At 33.5% G+C, this 3066-nt stretch overlaps 1 protein-coding gene across 1 annotated transcript; it reads left to right on the top strand.

Moving 5' to 3' along the window:
- Positions 1 to 366: 366 nt before the first annotated feature.
- Positions 367 to 2098, top strand: LOC131043352 (methyl jasmonate esterase 1-like). The gene is made up of 4 exons (XM_057976549.2): positions 367 to 705; positions 1303 to 1443; positions 1546 to 1677; positions 1795 to 2098. The coding sequence occupies exons 1-4, from the start codon at positions 430 to 432 to the stop codon at positions 2068 to 2070; spliced, it is 825 nt and encodes a 274-aa protein (XP_057832532.2). The 5' UTR covers positions 367 to 429; the 3' UTR covers positions 2071 to 2098.
- Positions 2099 to 3066: the final 968 nt, after the last annotated feature.

The raw sequence follows: 3066 nt of genomic DNA, 5'->3' as shown, positions 1-3066 counted from the left end.
TTTCCCATTATCTTGTCGTGAACGGCTAGTTCGGATATGAGAAGCATAGTCAATTGGGTCCCTGATGTAATCCTCGAATAATTCCAGCATTAAAAAGTATTAAGATGCTCAATAAAATTACGTAACTCATGGATAAGCATCGTGGGTATCAATGGTATACATCCTTCCTGCTGAAAACAATGCTGGATACCTGCAAAAATGAATATTAAATATATGCTTACCAACTCTCAAAGATTTAACTACGTCTAACAATGAGTACAATATCCAAACGAATGGTTGTGTACGGAATCTATTGTTTATCGTTACAATACTATATTGCTCGTCAATGGGTTAAGTCAGATAGAAAGAACAACCAGAAGCCCTCGTCAAATGGCGTAACAAACAAAGGAGAAGAGCCTTCAAATATCTCCCTTGTGCAGATCCTGTGATATGATTTGGGAGGAGTTGCGTTTAAAAATAGCAAAAGTAAAAGTAATGGCTTATGATTCAAGAAGCTTCCACTTTGTGTTTGTCCATGGAGCCTGTTTTGGCGGCTGGTGTTGGTACAAAGTTGCAGACCTCCTTATGAAAGATGGGCACACTGTCTCTGCCCTTGACATGGCTGGCCAAGGAATCGACCCCACAGATGCAGATCACATTTACACATTAGAGGAGTACAATAAACCTCTCACAGACTTCTTTACTGCTCTTTCTTCAAACCATAAGGTTAGAGTTATGGAAATTTAGTCATGTTTGATATTTTTCATTATCAATGCATTATATTACATGATTTATTATTAGGAGGATTTCTGTTTTCTAATTAAGTGTTTCATTCTAATGATGAATCATGTAGTATGATTCGAAAACATTGATGATGAAAAATATCATACAAAGTTCAAGTTAGAAAAGGAAAAAACTAACATTATGCAATGTGGAAATTACATGACTTTGATTTATGGGTATCTTAAATACATCTATCTAAAATATGTCTAGAGATAACAATTTGGAGATGTAAGAGATAAGGGTTTTTGTTAATAGGCTCACATCATTATTTTCAATCCCCCTTGCTATTGTAAAATTTTCTGGGTTCCATCTTCTTTGATATAGTAAAATGATTCTTGATATTGACAAGTAGCTTAACAATAATCTAAATCTTACAGAACCATTTTTGTATAGATATCTTAAATACATCTATATAAAAAATGTCAAGAAATATCAATTTGAATACAAAGAAGATAATAGTTTTTGTTAGCATACTCATATTATTATACTTCACCACTTATTACAATTTGATCTAAATGTGGCATGACAATATTTGTATAGGTGATACTGGTTGGCCATAGCGTTGGTGGTTACAATGTGAGTTACACCATGGAGCGCTTCCCACATAAAATCGCTTCTGCTATTTTCGTTACTGCAGTCATGGCCCTCAGCGGAACGACTCTCGTTGACAGTTTGAATGAGGTTTGCTACTAATATTCCGCATTCAAACTTGTGATGTTTTGGTGACTTTTTTAATTTCAATTTCAGTTTTTTGTATTTCTAATTATTTTTGTGCATCGGTAGATTTTGTCTCGAATTGGAAGCTTGGGAGACTCCACATTTTCCTTTGCGAATGGAGAAGGGAAAAAACCCACATCCGTAAAGTTTGGCAAACAGTTTTCACAACAAGTTTTGTTACAAAACTCACCCTCTACGGTAAACTATTTTTTTTTGGTCGGTAAACTATTGAAATCAACTATTATTTGGCTTTTTTTATATAATAGACTTAATTGCTTGATTGACTGACTGGTTGGTATAATGGAATTCATGCAGGATATTTGTTTGACTGATTCTTTGCTGAAAAAATTTCCTTTGTGGGATGGAGCCGTTTCCTACACGAAGGAAAATTATGGACGAGTTCCCCGAGCATACGTTGTGGCTAAAGATGATAAAATGTTATCAGAGGAATACCAGAAAAAAATGATTGCAGAGAATCCTCCACAAATGGTATACGAGATAGAAGGATCGGATCACTCTCCATTCTTTTGCAAACCTGATAAACTTGCTAACATACTCCTACAAATTGCCAGTAGATGCCTGTGTGAATAATGTCGTGCGTCATTTTCTCTTCAATACTTAAGCAACAGTCTAATCAAATTTGTGGTCAGTCTTAAATCACATACACTAAACAATATATTAAGTGTGGAGAATGTCATCAATTCTGAATGTTTAACATTTTTAAGTTTAGAAATCAAATCTTAGTGTGTGAGATTTAAGCCATTCGTAAATTTGTATGATATTTGAATGAAAGGGTGGACATATATTGATTCATTTCATAAGAAACAAATTTATATATTCTGTGTTGTGGCTTGCCTACTTTTTTTCAAATTATTTAGGCTAATTCATAGATATAATCAATTTAGTTAGCTCATTATAAATGTCAGCATTAAACAAGTGTTAGTTTTGTAATAATAATATTTGTTGGTTATATGATTTATGGCATATCAATTTAAACATATGAGATAATAGATTCTTACAAGCCATATATATGAAACCACATAAAGTATGGATCTTAGTAGTACTATAATAAAACCACTTGTTATGTAGTTGAATAGATGAGTAAAAGCAAACAAGATAACAATTCAAAATCAACAAATCTTCGCAAGATAAATATAACATTATTTTACAAAGTAAATAAAAATGTTTTAAAATCATTTATCAAAAAAGAAAACTCCGAAATAATGAAATCACTCAAGATATTCTAGACATATATTTAACATATTTATATTAAAAAGAATAAAAGATGACTTTAGATCTAGGGTTAACCCCAATGCAGGAGTTAACAAGTCTATGGAGGAGGGCAATCAACCACCTCCACCCAATAACCAGCGCATCCTTATTTTGGTATTTCTTGCATATAATGTGGTTTTTTCTTAGGTCGTGCGAGTGGGGTTTTTAATGCATCATAGCCATCTGGTGGTCTTTGGCTAGTATGGATGGCAATCTGATAAGTGGGGCATTTAATTTGACAAGTGAAGCCATTAAACATGACAATGGCCTTGCGAACGGTACCAAATCCTTCAAATCGACCCTCATAGAAACCCC

Source organism: Cryptomeria japonica, chromosome 3 (assembly GCF_030272615.1).
Source record: "Cryptomeria japonica chromosome 3, Sugi_1.0, whole genome shotgun sequence".
Taxonomy (NCBI): Eukaryota; Viridiplantae; Streptophyta; class Pinopsida; order Cupressales; family Cupressaceae; genus Cryptomeria; species Cryptomeria japonica.
Note: the sequence above shows the minus strand (reverse complement) of the source record. Positions and strands in the feature narration are given on the sequence as shown.